The sequence below is a fragment of the Condylura cristata genome, unplaced genomic scaffold (assembly GCF_000260355.1).
Source record: "Condylura cristata isolate star-nosed mole 26May11 unplaced genomic scaffold, ConCri1.0 scaffold00004, whole genome shotgun sequence".
Taxonomy (NCBI): Eukaryota; Metazoa; Chordata; class Mammalia; order Eulipotyphla; family Talpidae; genus Condylura; species Condylura cristata.
This window is the reverse complement of record NW_004567105.1, coordinates 62555986-62573617: the sequence shown is the minus strand read 5'-3', so window position 1 is coordinate 62573617 and position 17632 is coordinate 62555986. Positions and strand designations below refer to the sequence as shown.

The 17632-nt window shown below is 45.7% G+C and overlaps 1 protein-coding gene across 2 annotated transcripts; it reads right to left on the bottom strand.

Annotated features, from left to right (window-relative positions):
• Positions 1–1068: 1068 nt before the first annotated feature.
• Positions 1069–12887, bottom strand: ELP6 (elongator acetyltransferase complex subunit 6). Of its 2 annotated transcripts, XM_004676225.2 has the most exons (7): positions 12755–12887; positions 10051–10129; positions 8943–9013; positions 6117–6235; positions 4504–4705; positions 3301–3447; positions 1069–2192 (listed from the first exon to the last, which is right to left on the bottom strand). In XM_004676225.2, exons 1-7 carry the CDS (start codon positions 12806–12808, stop codon positions 2064–2066), a joined length of 801 nt encoding a protein of 266 aa, XP_004676282.1. In that variant the 5' UTR covers positions 12809–12887; the 3' UTR covers positions 1069–2063. The 2 variants fall into 2 exon arrangements, with proteins under 2 accessions (XP_004676282.1, XP_012590449.1); XM_012734995.1 differs by lacking the exons at positions 8943–9013; positions 12755–12887 and having other exon boundaries at positions 10051–10128.
• Between the last annotated feature and the right edge of the window lie 4745 nt (positions 12888–17632).

The window sequence follows — 17632 nt, the reverse complement described above, 5'->3', positions numbered from 1 at the left end:
AAAAAAAAAGTGGTGTCTGTGAATGATTGTATAAATGATCTAAGGAAACAAGTACTTTTCCCTACTTTCAAACAGGTGAGTATACAAAATTCATATCAGAATTATTTATAATTATAAAACCCAACTATGTGCCCAGAGAATAGCTAACCAAATTTGGATATAACAATACCATACAATGCTGAATAGCATTGGCCTATACCCCAGCTCTTGAATGCATTAAATAAATCCTAAAAAAGAAAACACAAACAGAAAATTACATCCAAATCACTTCATGAAACATTTAAAAATTAAGTGAAGAAACAAAGCAGCAACATTCAAACCATGTAAAAAATATTTTGGGCTAATTTGTCCCTCCAGAAATATAGCTCAAATGAAACTTACATAAATACTGAAGAATTGTTAAAAGAATCATATTTTTTAAAAGATTTATTTATTTATGTATACAGAACAGGCCAGAGCTGCAGGGGTGGCGAGAAGATTCAACATATACAAAGTGGGGAGCAGAACAAGCAGATCAACAAAGTACACTGCTGAGGGGAGCAGTGGGTGAGACAGGAGAGGTCTGCTGTGCCATGTGGATCACTTCTGGGGCCGGGGATCAAATTCGTACTGAAGCGGCTGTGGCTAGTTTGCAGGGCTGTGCCCTAACCCATTGTGCCATCAAGGAAGGCCCAAATCATCAGATTTTTAATACTACTTCCTCTTACACTCAAAATGTTCAAATATTCTATCAGGTCTGCAATATTTTGAGAATAAAGGCAAAAACTAGTTCAGTGAAGTAAACAATGCAAAGGTCTGATTTGAGGAGGGGGTGATAAAATGTTCTCTTTTAAAAAGACTGAAATAATGAAATAGGCCTCACCTGGTAGTGCAATGGGTTAAAGCACAGCACAATGAGGCTACTGCAGCCTGAGTTCCATCCCCAGCCAGAGAGGTGACCCACATGGTGCAGCAGTCCTCTCGTCTCACCCGCTGTTTATTTCAATACAGCAGCCTGTTCTGCTCCCCACTCTGTCTCTGGTGAATCCTCTCACCCACCATTCCTCTGGCCTATACCCCAGTTCTGTATGCATAAGTAAATAAATCTTTTTTAAAAAATGAAATAAAAGCTAAATTAACAGATGAAACTTCCCTTAGTCACTGCAAAGCAGTGCTTTTCAACATTTTATTTATTTTTAGGGTGAAATCCATTGTGGTATAATTTACATATAATAAAAAGCACCTCCTTTCAGATAACAGTCCTGGTGTCCACTGTTGTAAGAAGGAACCCAGAGGAAGCTGGGGTTAGAGCTCCTTTTCTTCACAGGCGAAGATGTCGGTTCCTCAACAGACTCTACACTGCCTGGCAGCAAGAACAGCAAACTGGGGTCCGTTACACGGGGGGCTTATGCGGCTAAGGTCAGGGTACCAGGCCTGAAGGCTGGTTAGATCTCATCAACACACAGGTGACAGCACAGAATCAGGAAGACTTGGAAGTTGTGAACTGGGGAGTTTCTTGTTTCCACAAGGATTAGTGAGCAAGTCAGGGCTATAGAGTCAGGACTCCATTACCCACAGCTGGTTCTGCAGCCTTGCACATGCTTCTAGATCTCTCTACACCTATCTCCTCCCTGGATTTAAGGAAAAACAGTTATGCAGGATGAAGCTGAAAATTAAGTGAGACAATTCATGGGAAGCTATGATGTGGGAACTCACTTTATACCAGTCATAATTATCTTAGCTGTCACCCTGAATGCCTGCCACCCAGACTCTGGTGGTTGGCATTGTCAAATCCACTCTGGCCCTGGCACACACAACAAATCAAAATGGGCAGCTAGGGGTAAAGGTTATTGACACAGAACATTCCAAAGGACGCCTCAGGGCCCACCACACAGAGGTGGCAGACTCCTCAGTGAGTTCTCTGAATGTGGCCCCAGGAAACACAGCGCCACCACCTGGTCGCAGTGGGGATGTGAGGTGGCTGAGCTACAGCCACTATGGTGAAAAGACCCATTTCCACTCAGCGGCTTTATCTTTTACACCTGAGAACAGTCCAAGGTGGCTTCCGTTGTCCCTAAGTCAGGTCACAGGACAGCAGGAGACATTCCTTTGGCAAAAAAGGACACGCTTTTGTCCTGTATCTTGTACTGGTACGTGAGGCTCCGATTCCACTGGGCTGTGTGCTGTGGTGGTCTTCGCCACAGGATCCTGAGCTACAGTGACAGGGAGAAGAATGAAAGGGGGGTGCAGACATACCCCGGGACCCCATCATGAACCCTACCTGCCTCCTCCGTGACCTTCAAATGAGACCACTATGAAATCACAGCTACATGCCCCATATAGAAATGGGACAATTTCCAAAATAAAGCTTATTACCAGTTAACTAAAAATAAAAAGTCCTTCTTGACAATAGTGATGTTAGTCATTACAGAAAATGTGAAAGAGAAAAAGAAAAGTCAGCCAGAGAAAAAAACATTTTGTATGTATTCTTTTTCTTAAACTTGGTTTTGTCCTTGTTAGTCACACTAACTTCAAAAATCAATTTCAATTCAGAGGTTCAGGAAGTTTAGATAGTGTCTCCATGGACTAGAATGCTCAGGGGGATTGGCCTCAGAGCCAGCCCGCAAGCTGCCCAGCAGAACCTTCTCTCACTTCCCACAGGCAGCTGCAACATTTCTAAGTTTGCTTCTTTATTTTCCATACTTGCCTTTGACTGACTCTCGGCCAAAACTCCAATCCACCCTTAATGAGTCAAGAGTGGTCAACATCAAGCTAACCTAGAAGCTGTGTGAAGGCTTCCAAAAGAGGCTGATTCCAAAAGAGAAGTTTCAGGACAGCAGTCCCTTGAGAAGGGGAGTACCCTGATGGTCTGGTCTCAGGCAACAACAGCCCCAGCCCATGGGTATGGCTTCCCCACATCTGTTGTAAAAGGAACAGTGCCCGCCGGAAACCTACAAAGCCGGATGGTTGGTCTCTCCTTCAGGAGCTCCACTTTGGTCCCAAAACGTGCAGGTAGAAAACCTGCCCTGGAGTATGAAGCTAAGCACATCTAAAATAGGTGTGCCAATCCCCCTGAGCATTCTAGTCCATGGAGACACTATCTAGACTTCCTGAACCTCTGAATTGAAATTGATTTTTGAAGTTAGTGTGACTAACAAGGACAAAACCATTCACACTATTTCCAAGATTTCCTTTTCACCCAAAGGAACATCACAACCCAGCATTATCCCATGTGCAGTCTGGATTCAGGCACAGAGGCTATCAGCTTGCTGCCCAGCAAGCCCCTGATTCCAGCCCCTGCGTACCTGCCCATGCGCCTACCTGCCCATGCACGTCCCTGCAGAAGCCAGTGGCCAACCCCTCAGCTCGAAGGATCAGGTGACTCTGGTGACTAAGGCCATTCAGTAGGATATCGCTTTCCTCATCCTCAGCATCTCCACTGTCGTGCACAAGGGCCACTATGTTTCCCTGCAACAGAGATACAGATGAAAACATGCTCCTGGCTGGAAACGACCCCAAGGTTGGGGAGCAGTGAATTCATGGTGCCTCCTCTGTACATCCTCACAGATCAGCCTCACGGCTGCTGAAGCAACCAACTCGTTTGTGGGAAGGACCCTTGCCTTGGCTCTAGAAAAGGAATTCTGATCATCTGCTGGACAGTTTGACCAGCACTTCCAAGGTGTACTTCAAGCTCAATTCATCTAAAGTGTGGGCTTCTCAGAGAGCACAACACTTAGGGATCACAGAGGAATCCTGTTTAGTTTGGAGAAGAGGGTCAGGTGTGGGCACAGCTGAGCCGCGGTCAGAAGGGCATGCAGAAGTCAGCCAAGCAAAGAGAGGAAGATCAACCCCATTAAATTGGAATGCCTTGAGTAAGTCCTTACAAATTGTTTAAAAAAAAAAAATTAATGTATCCTGGTTTTGGACAATGGACACCAAAATATACTGTGCTATATAAGAAAGGACCAAACAGGACCCTCCCTGGTGGTGCAAAAAATTAGGGTGCAGCACTGCAAGCTGGATGCAGCTACTTCAGCGCAAGTTCGATTCACAGTCCCGGAGGTGATCACATGGCGCGGGAGACCTCTCCTGACCCGCCTGCTGCTCCCCTCAGCAGTGTACTTCATCAATCTGCCTGTTCTGCTCCCACTCTGCCTCTGGTGAGTCCTCTCATCCCCCACCCCTCTAGCCTATATCTAGTTCTTGTATGCATAAAAAAAAAATCTCTATTTTTGAGGGGGAAAAATCCTCTATTTTGGCAAAATCTTTTCTTTGTCTCATAATTTGACTTTATTGTAACCTTTACTGATTATATCCTATACTTGTATTGCACCTCCCAACTTTTAAAGCCATTTACACCCATTATCTCAGTTGATCTTCATAAGATACCTGGGACACACCGCACAGTCTGGGTGAGCAAGACTGGTAAGCCCCCAAGCAAATAAACAGAAAACATCACTGCAAGCAGGATGTGGAGCCCTTGGAGGTCACAGGCGGGAGCAGAGAGGGCAGCCCCATCAGTACCTTCAGTTCGGAGCACACAGAGGCTCTGCAGTAGTGGATGAAGTCCAGCACAGCCACTGCCCCCACACCCAGACTCAGCAGCACACTGAGGTCGTCGACCAGCAGCACTGGGCACCTCCACACAGCCTCCCCACTGTCCATGGGCTTCATGGCCTTCTGCACAAACTCATACAGCGGCTGCAGGTTCCCAGCGCTGGCCTCCCTGGGACACAAGGTAAGAGTTGCCAGTTTACTCTCTCTACAAATGTTCGTCTGAGACCTTGCAGCACCACAGAAAACAGCTGTGGGAAGGCGAGATCACAGCTGTGGGGGATCTCATTCCTTGGCACCTATGGTTTCACGATCTAGTGAGAAAGAAAAGGCGTGCAAGTGCAAATAAAGAAGTCGTATTTCAAGTCATATATTCCCTAAGGCCTATTAGGTGTAAAGCACTGTGCTAGAAATTGAAGAACACAAAAATCATCAGGCCCTGGCTCCTTAAGAGACCCCATATTGCCTCTCAGTCCAAGTTTACTTGGATGTTTACTGAATTTTACTTGGATTAGGCAGGCAGGAGGCTTCCCAGAAGGTTCAAACTTGGCATAAAAAGCTAAATTGCAATCAGGTGTCCTATGGTAGAGCTAGTGGCCTAAGGTGATTGTGTACATAACAGATTCAACCTGTTTCTGACACAAGCTGTTCCAGCTGTCTCTTAGTCTCCCCAAGACTGCACTCAGCAGCTGTTTTCCAGCTATAGGTGGGGCACCAAAAACCGAGAATAGGCCCAGAGACCTGCCACATTCCAGGGTTACGCCCTATGAACAACAAGGACAAAAGTCCCCGTGACCTGCGGTCACGTCACCAGGCCTATCATTCAGACGAAGACAGTTTCAGAGAAGCAAAGGGCTGTGCGCAGGGTTACACAGAAAGGGTCATGACTCACACTGCCTCCAGTCACCCCATGAGGCTGTCAGAGAGAGGGAGCAGTGGGAAGAGCTCCTAGGGACCCATCTGTGGTGGAGGGAGAACCCGTTTGTGGTGGAAGGAGAATGGTAGTCAGAGCTGCACAGAGCTGCTTGTGGCGTATGCTCATAAAGTTTAAGAAGCAGAAAAAACAATCTCAGGATACCAAATGGGCTTGCTTGCGCTCGCATGATCTCTCTCTCACAGTAAATATTTTAGATTGGTGGGTCAGATGGGCTCTGTCTCAATGACTGCTGTTATGGTGCAAAAACAGCTAAAGACAAAGTGCAAACAAAGGAATGTGGCTGTGTTCCAATACAACTTTATCATAAACACAGGTAGCTGACTCTTAGCCCCTAGTTCGCTGACGCCTGTATCAAGCCGAGAATGAAACAAAAGTGTTAGGGCTCTTAGTTAGGGAAGGAAGATACAGCAAAGCATGCTATTCTGCCACACTCCCAGTAAATAAAACCAGAGTTCTGGGGAGAATCATCTACTCTTCGGCCCATGCTACAAGTCAAAGATTTCCAAAACCGCTACAACTGCAGGGATGTGGCTGATTCCTGAAGCCAGCTCTGCCTGCTGCACACCACGGAGAAGGGCTCACAGACAAGCCTGGTCTGGGCCCAACTGCCAGTGCGCACTTCTGGGCCGGGCTGCAGGCGACTGACCTGAGAAACTGCAGAGGGTGTAGCTCCTCTTGAGTCTGGAAGAAGACGTCCAGAGAGGACCTGACGCCTTCAAGGAACACAAGCTGCCCACGTGCCCGTGCTGCGGTCAGGCTGACACCCTAAACGTGACAGTGAGTTACTGCACCTTGCAGGGAAACCCATCAGAGGACAGACTCCAGCTCACAAATGTGCACAACAGACTCCACACCCTATAAATGCACACCTGTCCACCCTAAGGGAAGGGCCCATGCCTTCTTTTTCTGGAGTGTTGCCAACCCACTGTCCCCACCCTGTGTTTAGATATATATCTACAAGTCACTTTTTTGGTAAATGAGTTTGTTTACCCATTTACCTATTTATTTACTTATGTGATTATCCAGTAATAGTTTTCTAATGTAACACTGATATAAAGTTTCCTTTGAAAAGGCAAGTATTTACAAAATTAAGCACTAAATAAATAGTAACAATAAGACTAATCAAGGCCTGGGAAATGCTGCTGCAGGAGAAAGAATCAGTTTCTGGTTTTGAATTTCATAAACCTTTATTTAGCCATCAGTGATATGGGACTTCCGGGCTCTTCTAAAGTTTTAAGTAATGGAACTCATCGACTGCAACTGCCAGGGTGCCTATAACGTAGACAGAAAGAACTCATTACGAGTAAGTTCTTCTCCACCCTTTTCCTTTGTTTATTTTTTAAAAAGATTTATTTTATTTATTTATTTATGCATACAAGAGCTGTGGTGTAGGCCAGAGATGGAGGGGGGCAGTTGTGTGCAGAGGCTGTGAGAGGATTCACCAGCGACAGAGTGGGGAGCAGAACAGGCAGATCTACTGAACTACACTGCCGAGGGGAGCAGTGGACGAGACAGGAGAGGTAGGCCGGGCCAAGTGGGTTGGCTCCCTGGCTGGGGAAAGCTTCATTGTGCTGAGACTTAACCTCTGTGCCACCAAACAGGCCTCTACTCTTTTCCTTTAAATGTTCTGAATTCGATCCCCGGCCAGGGAGCTGACCCACATGGTGCAGCAGACCTCTCTGTCTGCGGCTCCCCTCAGCAGTGTACTTTGTCCATCTGCCTGTTCTGCTCCCCACTCTGTCGCTGGTGAGTCCTCTCACTCCTACCCCCTGCACTTCTGGCATATATCCCAGTTCTTGTATGCAGAAATAAAAAATAAGACTTAAAAAAAAAAAGAATCTCAAGATACCTCATTAAAATGCACATGCTAGAGCCCTCCTCAAGCTCTCTAGAACTAGAAGCTTTAGGGGCAGAGCCCAAGAATCTGCATTTCAACAAACATCAAGGGGTGTGTTTGTGATACAGTCTAAATATTGAACCCAATGTTCTATCTGCGCAAAAACAGGTTACATGGAACTCTGTAGATTCCTCACGTCCTCAGCCTATGTCTTAATGGCTTGTTCACACACTGGTGTCCTCCATTACACAGCAACATCAGCTTCAACAGCAGCCCATGAGAGATTCCTGATCATTACCTTTGCTCTTGCTCACTACCAGTCTCCTGATACTCACTCTAGTATTTCATGCCCAGTACTATGCATGCCATTCCTGTTGTACTGTGATTCAAAGGTAATAGAAAAAGTAGGCAGTCTGGACTTGACAGTCCACAGCTTTCTATCTGGAAACACAGATGCTAGGGCCATACACACAGGTTTCACAGACCTGGAATCCTACATGTATTCTCAACGAGTACTCACCCTCAGCTCATGCTCTGATCTCTAATACAGGAACTTCATCCTTCTCTGCAAAGGATGGGAAAAAGAGAGTCTACCTTCCCCTCACACTCTCACTTGCTTCTCCTCAGGGAAACAGCAGAGAAGCAAAAGTTACTTGGCCCAATAATAAAACTGGCGTGTCAAAGATCACTGCTGATGGGTGGTCTGGTTCTCTCCCTTTCTGGGGCTGATTTTAAAAAGAATCCCAGGAAATACATCTGGCTAAAGGTCACAGGTGAGGGCCCAGACTAAGCCGGGAGATTCACCATTCTCTTGGCCATCTTACTTTTGCCTCCCTGTATGGGTGAGATGAGTATAAGCCAAGATAAGGTGAGGAGCAGGTGACAAAAGCACTTATCCCAACATGTGGGTCCCAAACACAAGCTGTGATATCTAACCCAATGCAAGATTAAAGCCCATACTAGGCCCTCCCTGGTGGTGCAATGGATTAGGACACAGCACTGCAAGCTAGCCACAGCCACTTCAGTACGTGTTCGATTCCTGGCTCCAGCAGACCTCTCCTGACCCGTCCGCTGCTCTCCCCAGCCTGTTCTGCTCCCCACTCTGTCTCTGGTGAACCCTCTCACTGCCCATGCACCTCTGGCCTATACCCCCAATTCTGTATGTATAAATAATAAATCTTTAAAGGCAGACCGACAAAGTACACTGCTGAGGGGAGCAGCGGGTAGGTCAAGAGAGGTCTGCTGTGCCATGTGGATCTCCCCCGGGGTGGGGATCAAACACTCAATGAAGCGGCTGCGGCTTGTTTGAAGTACTGAGCTCTACCCCATTGAGCCACCAGGGAGGACCCCAATAAGTAAATCTTTTTTTTTTTTTTTTTTTAAAAAAAGCCTATACTAGGAAGAAAACCTTATCTGGCCTAGATTCCGTAGAGGTAGGTTTGATTGACAATAGATCTACAAACTAGTTAATAGAACATGCAGAGATGCGGTCTCAGTCCATCAAATAAGGGGTTCAGGATCCCATAATTTCCCAAGTCTCACATTTGCTAAGTTCTCTACAATGCCAGTCTAATACCCTGCTCAAGTGCCTGACACACACATACTCATTTAACCACAGAGGTCTAAAATACTTACCAACTTCTGTCCCACAATATTGTAGTGACTGAAGGACTGAATGAGTGCCACAAAACAGACTTTACAGTTAGCTGGAAAACAAAATAAATGGAGTTTTAATAAATTCCCTGCTTACAACCTGTCTCATACACTTTAAGTCTCTGGAAACAAAAGCACCGAGACAAGTCTCAAGAGCCAGAGACCTCAAAGCCTGAGAAACTCTTAATTCTCAGATGCATTTTTATCATGTTTAGTAGTTGTACCTTATTTCACTATTCTGAAATGCACTTCTGCTAGATGTGTAAGTTCTCTTTTGTTTTGTTGTAAATAGTGTTGCTGTTTTTTAAATTCTATTTTTCAATGTGTTTTTTGGTAGTATACAAGAAAATAATTGATTTTTAATGTCTCATCTTTTCCCCTTGCTTTTATCCATCTCTCTACTTGTTACTTAAGAAGGTAGAAGGGGAATAAAGAAGCCCTAGCTACCTTACTGAGAATGAATTCTAATAATGTATCTGGAGGTCTCCTGCTCTTTTGCCATCACAAAATCTTGTCTCTGACCTTATAGAGCCAGTTACCTTATTCTTTCTATGCTAACAATAAACTCACAAGAAAATGACTTTCAAATCTATGAATGACTAAGAGTGCCAAAGGGCCAACATGTCTCCTGGCCTCACTCCGTTGGTGATCAGAGACCATCAACTGACAGATGAGTCTTTTTTATTTCATTGTGTTCTTCTCTGAACCTCTTTCCACTTGTGAACTGCAGTAGCCATGCTGTTTTCTTCCCTGTGTTATTTAGGAAGCAACTATTGCCAGTGCCCAGAGACTTCAAGATGCACAGGTCTGGGGGGGCAACTAAATCAGGCGGCCACAAAAGGACCTCAGTGAGGGAGTCCCAGAGTCGCGGCTGGAGGAGTCGTGGCTGGAGAATAGGAAAGGAGCACCTATGCATGTAAGTGAGCACATGTCATTCTTTGGCAGGGTTGGAGAAGGAACAAGTCAACAAACTGTGACCTAGTAAACACCAAAGTCCTGGCTAGTTAATATTATTCTCACTGCTTCCAGAAACAGGTGCTTTAATTTTTGCCTTGGGTTTCTTTCCCTACAGCATCAATGAGTCCCATACCTCTGAGGTAGAAGGAGAGAAAATGGTGCACAAGAAAACTGCCATCGGTCTTGTCATCACAGAGTAGTGTCAGTTTACCCTGAAAGTTAAGAACACAAAAAGGTGAATGAGACTCTGTGGAAAGAGGTCAGCTGAGGGTAGAAATCTAATCAATTATGGCCATCTCCAAATTTCAACACCTGTAGAGTAATTTTTAAATTGTGTATATATGATATATTTACAAAAAAGAAAAAGTCAAAATCATGGAAATATCAATTATTAAAATAATAAATATCATTAAGTCACTTATGGTAAACAAACACATCTGAGCCTCCACTTTCTCAATAAAGAAAAACTGGGGCCTCCCTAATAGATGGTACAGAGGTTAAAATCTCAGAGCTATCAAGTTATCACCAGTCACTGCAGTAAGAGTTCAATCCCCAGAGAGCTGACCCACATGGCACAGGAGACCTCTCCTGTCTTGCCTGCTGTTCCCCTCAGCACTGTATTTCAGTAGTTCTGCCTTTTTTGTTCCCCACTCTTTATTTCAGTAGATCTGCCTTTTTTGTTCCCCACTCTGTCTCTGATGAATCCTCTCACCCCCGGCACCTCTGGCTTGTATCCCTATTCTTATATGCACAAATAAATAAAAATAAATCTACAGGGACAATGCCTGAGAGGAGAAATCAAATATTATACAAAAAATGAACACTGATAAGATTTGTGTATTTTTAAAATAGGTTTTTTGACCCAACTGATCCAACTTCCTTCTTATTTCTAATTCTCATGCCAATTCATCCTACAAACTGAAGGAGAGAGAAGCAGTTCATAACAGAGACCTTCAGAAACAAAAATCTCCACTACATACTCTTCAGTGATCACAATGCATACTCTCCCATGATCATGAGTCTTGAAAATGTAAGAGGATGGTCCCCAGGAAAAGGGGAGGTTCCTGGTTCCTGACACCCAAGGCCGAATGCTGCTGAGCAGGGAGGAGAAGCTGGAGAGAGACAGGACCAAGAGCAAGAAGCAGGACCAAGAGCAAGGAGACCTAGACGAGGCACACTGAGTAGAGAAACATGTGAAGAAGCTGCACTGATTTCTTGGTCGTGGACTGGCTGAAACAGATATAGATAGCTCCCTGGTGGCACAATGGGTTAAAACACAGCACTAAGAAGCTGTCCGTAGCCACTGGAGGAGTTCCATCCCAGCCAGGAAACCAGGGAAATGACCCACATGGCTCAGCAGACCTCTCCTGTCCTGTGCACTGCTCCCCTCAGTAGTGTGTTTCAGTCCATCTGCTTCTTCTGTTCCCCAGTCTGTCTCTGGTGAATCCTCTCATACACCCCACCCCTGTACCTCTGGCCTGTGCCCCAGTTCCTGTATGCATAAATAAATAAATCTTTAAAAAAAACAAAACCTGTTAACAATGGCAGCTGTTATCATGATTTTGCTCTTTTCCTCCCAGACTTGTCTGACAGTTTCTTACCCTTTTCTATGGCTCCCCACTGGAAGGTGCTTTAGACTTGTGGCAGGCTTTCCCATCTTGCTTTAGGCCAATTCTGTTTGGCTGGACATTTACTCATGAGGGAATGAGTAACTCTGGGTGCTAGATTTGGAAACTATATTCTTTGTCTTGTCTATATTGCACATGAATTGCATTAAAGTTCCTTTCCATTAAAGGTCTTAAGTGTTTTTGTCTTGCTGCTGCAGATGGCAAAACCTATCTAGAGCGCGAAGGTTTGGGGGTTCTAGGGTGCCCCTCTCCCTGCCCCGTAAAGGAAAGTCCTCTAAGGATGGTTTCTACAGTGCCTGGCTTCTCTGCTCCACCCTCCTCAATGACAGAGAAGGGAAGGATCAAGTCTATCAGACATACCACCTTTGTGCTGTTGTGGCTTTTTTCACATATAAATATGAAAGATCACACTATCAGACCTTGAGGGTTACACTCCAGTGAAACACTTCTTGGTGCCCACCTGGATCCTCCATTCCCTTACTCTGGCTCAGCGATGAGGACTTTTGAGGTGTGGGTAGTACCTGTCGTGTCCACCACGAGGCTTAGACAGACAAGACTGGGCAACTACAAGAGGAGCTAACAAAAGCTCTAATTTGCCTGGTGCTATACTGGTTACAAAAAAGCTTTACCTGTATGGTACCTCCACGGCTGCCTGGAGGAGTTTATAATTTCATTAGGGAGGAAAAGGTTATGAAATAAACCAGACATCCCTGAGTTTTTTTGGGCTAAAACGTAAAAAAAAAAAAAATAGATGTTGAGGGGTCCTAGAGTGTGGGGAGGAGGGTGGAGAAAGCAGGCTGGGGAGACTGTGGTGCCGCGTTACTTGGGATCTGCTGGGTGCTCCTGGGTCTCAAATGCATGGGGAGGTGAAGAAGCTGGTACCATGCGAAGGATGTAAATTTAAATTCTCTCCTCTCTAGAAGCCTCCCACGGGCGCCTGGAACTCCCATTCTAGTGAGCACGGATAGGGTCCCGGGTACACAAGGATGTGAACCTAAGCCAATAAAGACGTCTGAAGTGCTTCCTGGGAACTTTGAACATCCGCAGGCACAAGGCCCAGCCTGGCCTCCCGCTCCCAACTACAACTCCCAGGAGCCCCCGCACACGCGTTACGTCCCATCTTTCCCAGGGGGCCGCGTGCGCTTGCTTCATCAGGTCTTTCGCCACGCTCCCGGAACCCGCCCCCTTCCACATCAAGTGACATCTTACCTGTTCCACTTTGTCAGGGGTGGTGTTGAGAAGGTTATTGAGTTCCACGAACATTCCAAACAGACTAGCGCCCCAGACCGGGAACTGGAGCTGAGGTGGAGACGACGGAGGCTTAAAGGAACACGCCGCTCAAGAATCCCGGCGCGCGGTAGAAGTGCGCATGTGCAACGCCACTTCTAGGCGCCTGTCGCAGCCAATTAGGCGGGTGCGTGGGCATAGGTCGCAGCCGGCGCACGCGCGGAAAGTGGGATGCTGAAGCTGGTGGGGCGTGCGGCTCCTTCCCTAAGTGTGAATACCCTGACGCTGCGACCTGGTCGCTTGTTCGTCCCTGTGGCCACACTCTCTGCGCATTCTGCCGCCTCCTGGCTGTACTGTCCGTGCTCTGTCACGTACCACCTGTGTTTCATACTGCTAGAAGCTCGGACCCGCCCTTGCACAAAGCAAAAAACAAACAAGGAATTGTAGCTTGGCACTTTCTTTTGAGAAAAGCAAGATAAAAGAATAATGGTGTAGGGGTAGATTTTGAGATTGAAGAGTTGGTCAGGATAGGCTCATTTAGAAAATGTGATTGACACACGGGTGATTTGGTGATGGGAAGCCCACAGGGATTAAATTGAGATGGAAAAAATGCACAAAATGATATAAAAATAAACTATGAAAAATAAATATTTTGTAAAAAATGTGATTGACACATGCCTGCATAGCTCCTCTTTAGAGCCATTGTACATACTGTTCTTCCTGGAATGCTCTTCTCCGAGGTACACAGCACACTTTTTTTAAAATTCCCTACGTCCAGATGACTGGATTAAAAAAAGATGTACATATACACAATGGGATATTACTCAGCAACAGGAAAAAATAAACACATGCCTTTGCAGCAACATGGATGGAGCTGGAAGGGATCATGCTTAGTGAAATAAGCCAGAAAGAAAAGGAAAAATATCGGATGGTTTCACTCATAGCAGGATTATAAAGGACCAGGTGAGAGAATAACAATAATAATGAACAACTATATACCAGAGACATTTTATGGGGGTGGAGTGGGGAATGGGATCGAAAACGGCAGTGAGGAGAGAAATGCCCTGGACTATGGTGATGGCACAGGGTGATTTGGTGATGGGAAGCCCACGAAGAGTACAACTGAGATGGAAAAAGGCACAACATGATGTGAAAACAAACTATTAACATTATTAAAAAAAAAAATTCCCTACTTCCTTCAGTTCTTTGCTCGGATGTCCAGGGAGGCAAGGCCTTCCCACAGTGCCCTAATTAAATGGTATACTTCTTCCTCAGCACATCCTGCTTTTATTTCTCCCATAGCATGTACCTTTAACATACAGTTTCATTTTAATCCAAGAAGCCTCAGTAAGTGCAATGTGTCTGCTCCTAGCGGAGCAAAGGAGAGTTGATATAAGATTGGAGGACTGATGGAGTTAAGGTGAAGTTTAAATGGAGCAGTGTTTTGATAGATTCAGATTAGAGTACAGATATGTGGGAAGGGGTCAATATCTGATCAGGACTGGAAAGTAGACTCCAGGTTTCTGTGAAGATTACAGGCTTAAGACATATGTAATGTAGTCATTTATCTGAAGCTCTGCACCTGAGCTGTACATCTGTACATCCAGACTACTTTTGTGCAAGGGACTTTGATCTTCCAGCCAATAATGGGATGTTTCACACTTAATGTGGGAAAGAAAAAAATTTGCCCCTGGCATCCAGGAACTGGCTGGATGAGCATTCAGAGCTAGGTCTTGGTATTTTCCTGTAGCATGTAAACAATTTTATAAAACATCAACATCAGATGAAGGTGATCATTCGAGACAAAACTAGACCACCCTATAATGGTGTTTAACACCAAAAAAAAAAAAAAAAAAAAAAGAGCTCTCTGGCAGTCACCCTCAGTGTCTTCCCTTATCCTCCTTCTGGGAAGCCACCTGCTCTAAAGAGCTCAAGAAGCGATGCATCTGTCGCTGCTGGAAAACATCACCTAGCCCTGTCTCAGCCTCTCTCCAAAACCTGCTGCATCTACACCAAAGTTTCCCTTTGCCTTTCTGTCTCTAAGCTGATGAATTTTTTCTTCCCTGTGCTGCCTGACAGTTATACCATCTGTGACAAGAGTCTCTATAATCCAGAGTTAAAACTGAATCCTTGGGCCTCCCTGGTGTTAAAGACAACACTATGAAGCTATCCACAGCCACTTCAGCCTGGGTTCGATCACCAGCCAGGGATGTGACCCTTTCCTGTCTTGCCTGCTGCTCCCCTCCACAGTGTATTTCAGTAGTGGATCTGTCTGTTCTACTCCCCACTCTGTCTCTGGTGAATCCTCTCACCCCCATGCCCACATCTCTAGCCTGAACCCCATTTCTTGTATGCATAACAAATTTTAAAAATAAAAAGTGAACCCACACATGGCTGGGGAGTGAGGGTGGGGTGGGAGAAAATGAACTCAAAAATTATAGACTCCTAACAAAAGAGAAGCAAAGCTGGAAGTCTAAGTAATTCTGTGACTATCCTCGAGAGGGCAGAAGATACCAGCTATTTCACTGGTTAATAAGTCTGGAGGCTGTATTCCAAAGCCTTTGGCCAGGGTCCCAAGTGCTGACCCATCCTAGAGGTCAAAACCTTCAGTGCAACTACTGATAGCAGTCTCTACCGCTTACCACCCTCACCCACTCCCACCCCCATCTGCTGTAGTTCCCCCTTAACCACCCTCTCTGGAAGCCCAGCAGGGAACTTTCCCAAGTGGAAAGACCACAGAGAAAATAACTGAGAAGCCCAGCAAGCTTGTTTCCAGTTGTTGGGTCTTAACCAGTCAAGCACCAGACATGTTAGCGAAGGAGACTTTAGGGTGGTGATCCCAGGCCCATCCACTTTCTGACCGCAACTCACGGACATCCTGAATTAGAACCAACCAGCTGAGATGCTCCCAAATTCCTGACTCACAGAAACCAGAAGTAACAAATGATCCTTGGGTTTAACTCACTGGGTTTGGGGAGATATTTCTTACACAGCCATTGAAAGTGAAACACCTCAGTAAGGTCTTTTCTGACTACCCCATTTAACATTTCAAGTTACTCCTGTGTTATCACCCACCTCCCTTCTCCCCCAACACTTACTGCCACCAATACACTATACATTTTAATTATTTCGTGTCTCCCACTCTGGGATGTCTGCTTTCTAAGGGTGAGGAGTTTTGCCTGTTAGGCTCATTGCTGGATCCCTGTGTCTAGACCAATGCTTTGCACATAGTGGGTGCTCAGTGATTGTTGAATAGAATGAGTGATTATTGCTAGTGAAATGTGCCAACAACTCCACTGAGAATAATAAGCTCTAGAATCTGGATGGTGATTATTCTAGGGAGGGAGGAAGAGGAAGCACATATGGGGGCGGGTGTATTTTCTTAAAAGAAAAGAACTAAAGTAAATGTTTTTACTTGAAAAAAATTTTGCCGTACTTATTCTCTAAATTTTCTATGATCAAAAAAAATTTTTTAAAGGATTTATTTATTTATGCATATAAGAATAGGAGTCTAAGCCAGAGGTGCGGGGATGAGAGGATTCACCAGAGACAGAGTGGGGAGCAGAACAGGCAGATTGTGTGAAATACACTGCTGAGGGGAGCAGTGGGTGAGACAGGAGAGGTCTGCTGCACCATGTGGGTCACCTCCTAGCCAGGGTGGAACTCGGCCCTCATAGTGTCAGTGCTAAGATTTAACCCCTATGACCCAGTGATCAAAATTTTCACAAAAAAAAAAAAATATATATATATATATATATATAGGAATGCTCCTAATAGTTTTCGTTGTAACACATAAAAAATGAGGATAAATAAAAAGCCCAGCACCTGGTGACTAAATAAACTATGGCATATACTCAGCAATATAAAAGAGCAAAATGCTGTACATTTAGCACCCAGAACCATTACGCTAAAAGAACCATTATCCAAAAGAATACATATTGTGTAATTCCACTTAGAATAAATCTGGAGAGAAGCCAGCCTCAAGTCTTTCTGGCGGACAAGCCCAACTCCCAGGCTCTCTTAGCTCAGGCCCTGCCTCCTGAGCAATGCTGGGCAAGCCATGGCCTCTCTCTGGGCCTCTAAATTCCTACAAGGCTGAAATCCTCCCATCCTCACATCCCATGATTCCATGACTCCCTTCCCAGCCAGTGTCACGTTGGAAAATTGGCTGGGTCACTCTGCAAATGGCTCAGGCCTCTGTGCTCTGAGGCAGGGTGAGGACGCCCACCACCGCTTCCACTGGAGAGCACGCCTCAGGCAGACCTGCTGAGGCTGGATGCTAAGCACCCACCAAATGGGATTGAGGCTCCCTCAATCCCCAAAACACAGGGTATGGAGGGCCAGGGATCTGGCAGTTTCTCCCCACCTTTTGTTCCTGTTTCTGGGGCTCTGCAAACCAATGAAAATGTGGTCCTGAGAATAAAAGCCCCTTGTGCAGAGTCCTGAGCCCTAATCCTCTTATGTGTCACCAGTAGAAAGCTGGAGCCAGTGGTAGAGGGCTGCTCTGATTCTCCTGCCAGACGTCCCTCAGGGCCAGGCCAGTCCTCCCCCCACCCCCCACCAAAGGCTGGTGCCAAGGCCAGCTAACTACACAGCTGAATGTAATCACTGCTCAGGCCTCTGATGACAAAGTGATTAACCTGTGAGCTCTGGAAAGGGCTGAACAGTCCAGGAAAATCTGAGCAGCTCCTTCCCAGGGGGCTGACTGCTACCTGTGGGAGTCTAGATGATGAGCAAAGGTGTAGGGGGGACTTGGCTGGATAGTTACAGGCTCTCTCTTGGCTCCCCCATGCTTTCAGGAAGTATTGACAGAGCCTGAACTTAGTTGAGGCCCAAAAGGCCTTGAAAACTCCATACCGG